Source organism: Scardinius erythrophthalmus (genome assembly GCF_964197995.2).
Source record: "Scardinius erythrophthalmus genome assembly, contig: HAP1_SCAFFOLD_81, whole genome shotgun sequence".
NCBI classification, from domain to species: domain Eukaryota; kingdom Metazoa; phylum Chordata; class Actinopteri; order Cypriniformes; family Leuciscidae; genus Scardinius; species Scardinius erythrophthalmus.
This window is the reverse complement of record NW_028296522.1, coordinates 198,681-200,398: the sequence shown is the minus strand read 5'-3', so window position 1 is coordinate 200,398 and position 1,718 is coordinate 198,681. Positions and strand designations below refer to the sequence as shown.

Here is a 1,718-nt window from a genome sequence, read left to right as displayed (position 1 = left end):
TTTAATATTTTAATTATATCTCTGGTTCTATGTTTTTAAAGACAAGGACGCCTCTTTCTATAAGCGACCCTCAAAATCTGTGCATACAACAAAATTACTTTTGTTTGAAGAAAAACTCAGCGGCTGCTATTGAAGCTCGTTAGTATAACGACGTATTATATATATATATATAGTCGAGGTATAACGACTGGTATAACACCCCTGAATTCGGTAATGATATCACATTTTAATTTCAACTCATTTTAAAGGTCTATGAACTTAAAGCCTGCGCAACATTATTCTTAAAAAACATTAACTTAAAGCAAGCGCATCCTAACTACTTTCTAAATGTTTGTAAATCCAAAAACTGTTATCACTGGATCGAGTGAAAATAATAAACTTCTCCTTTGTTTTTATGCATCAAGTTAAATCCAAATGATAGGAAAACTTTATGATAGGAAAGTACGGACGGCGTCTTTGACCAATCCTCTACATATGGGGCACTTGCGCAGAGAAGGCGCACATTCTTTGCACACAACTAGGTGACCACAGGGGATGAAGACAATGTTCACTTCCTTATCCATGCAAACTTTGCATGTGCGCTCCTCTTCAAGTCTTCTTAACTGTTCCTCCATAGACAAGTCTGAAAGATCTTGACTCGGGGATGCAGCTTCATTTGTCTGGGCCGTCAGGCCACACTCAAATTCCATCTCTAAAGCAGACTCCACCACCGCATCTTCTGAACGGTCTTCTCCAGGACCCACAGCTGGATCAACACATTCTCTCGTGTCTCCATGAGTCAATAGCCGCTCAAATAGTCTTGGAAATCTTGCTTGAATCTGATGAACAAACTCTTGGCCCTTTTCTTGCAGCAGGTATTCACATCTTGGAAACCACTTGGCATGTTCTACCCATGGATCATCACCAGACTCCCAACATCTGAGTCCACCATCGCAAGAAAAGCACTTCACGTCATCATTACGACCAACATAGTAAAAACCAGCCTTAGCCAATTGGTCTGGTCGAACAGTTATTCTTGAGGGCCAGTAGACAAATGTGAGCGACCTTTCTTCACACCGTTGCATTGCCGATACATTGAAAAGGCTAGATAAAGGTACATTATCTGCACGGTCACCTCGAACGAAGGGGCAGTTGGGGTAATGCCTCTGGTGCTCTGATACTACACGATCTCCCGGTTCCCAGTTGCTAAGCTGGCCTCCACAACTGAAACAAGACACTCTGTCGCCCTGGCCAAGGTAGTAGAAACCAGCTTTGGCAAGCTCAGCCGGACTTACTGGTGCAAGAGTCCAATTCTGAAAGGTGTTAAGGCGTTCCTGTTCCCGACGCATGCCAGGATTGTGACAAGCCGGAGGTTGCTGGTGAGACATATCCATGTTTAAGTAAACTCCTCCGTTTGGCCTGAAACGGATGCCGTGGTGGTGGAAAGCTCTCAGTTGCGAAGCGGGGAAAAGGGTGAAGACATAAAAATGTGACCACAGGGCGTGTCCACTCAAGCCCTTCTCTCTGCCGGACTAGTGTCTAGTCATCCATGGCAGAACACATCATCTTATTAAAAAATGTAATGAGAACAAGAACAACACCACAAAATGTCCTTTCTTCTGTTCTGGGCAAAATAGTTGTATCATTTGATATGATACAACTGTATTGCCGCCTCGGGAATATGGTAATTAGAAAACAAATACTGAAATATTCTAAATATTATGAGCTCAGACATTTTT

General features: G+C 42.7%; 1 protein-coding gene across 1 annotated transcript; it reads right to left on the bottom strand.

Annotated features, from left to right (window-relative positions):
- Positions 1 to 428: 428 nt before the first annotated feature.
- Positions 429 to 1,373, bottom strand: LOC308686278 (putative inhibitor of apoptosis; the record flags this gene model as incomplete). The annotated part of the gene is made up of 1 exon (XM_081394641.1): positions 429 to 1,373. The coding sequence occupies one exon, from the start codon at positions 1,371 to 1,373 to the stop codon at positions 429 to 431; it is 945 nt and encodes a 314-aa protein (XP_081250767.1).
- Positions 1,374 to 1,718: the final 345 nt, after the last annotated feature.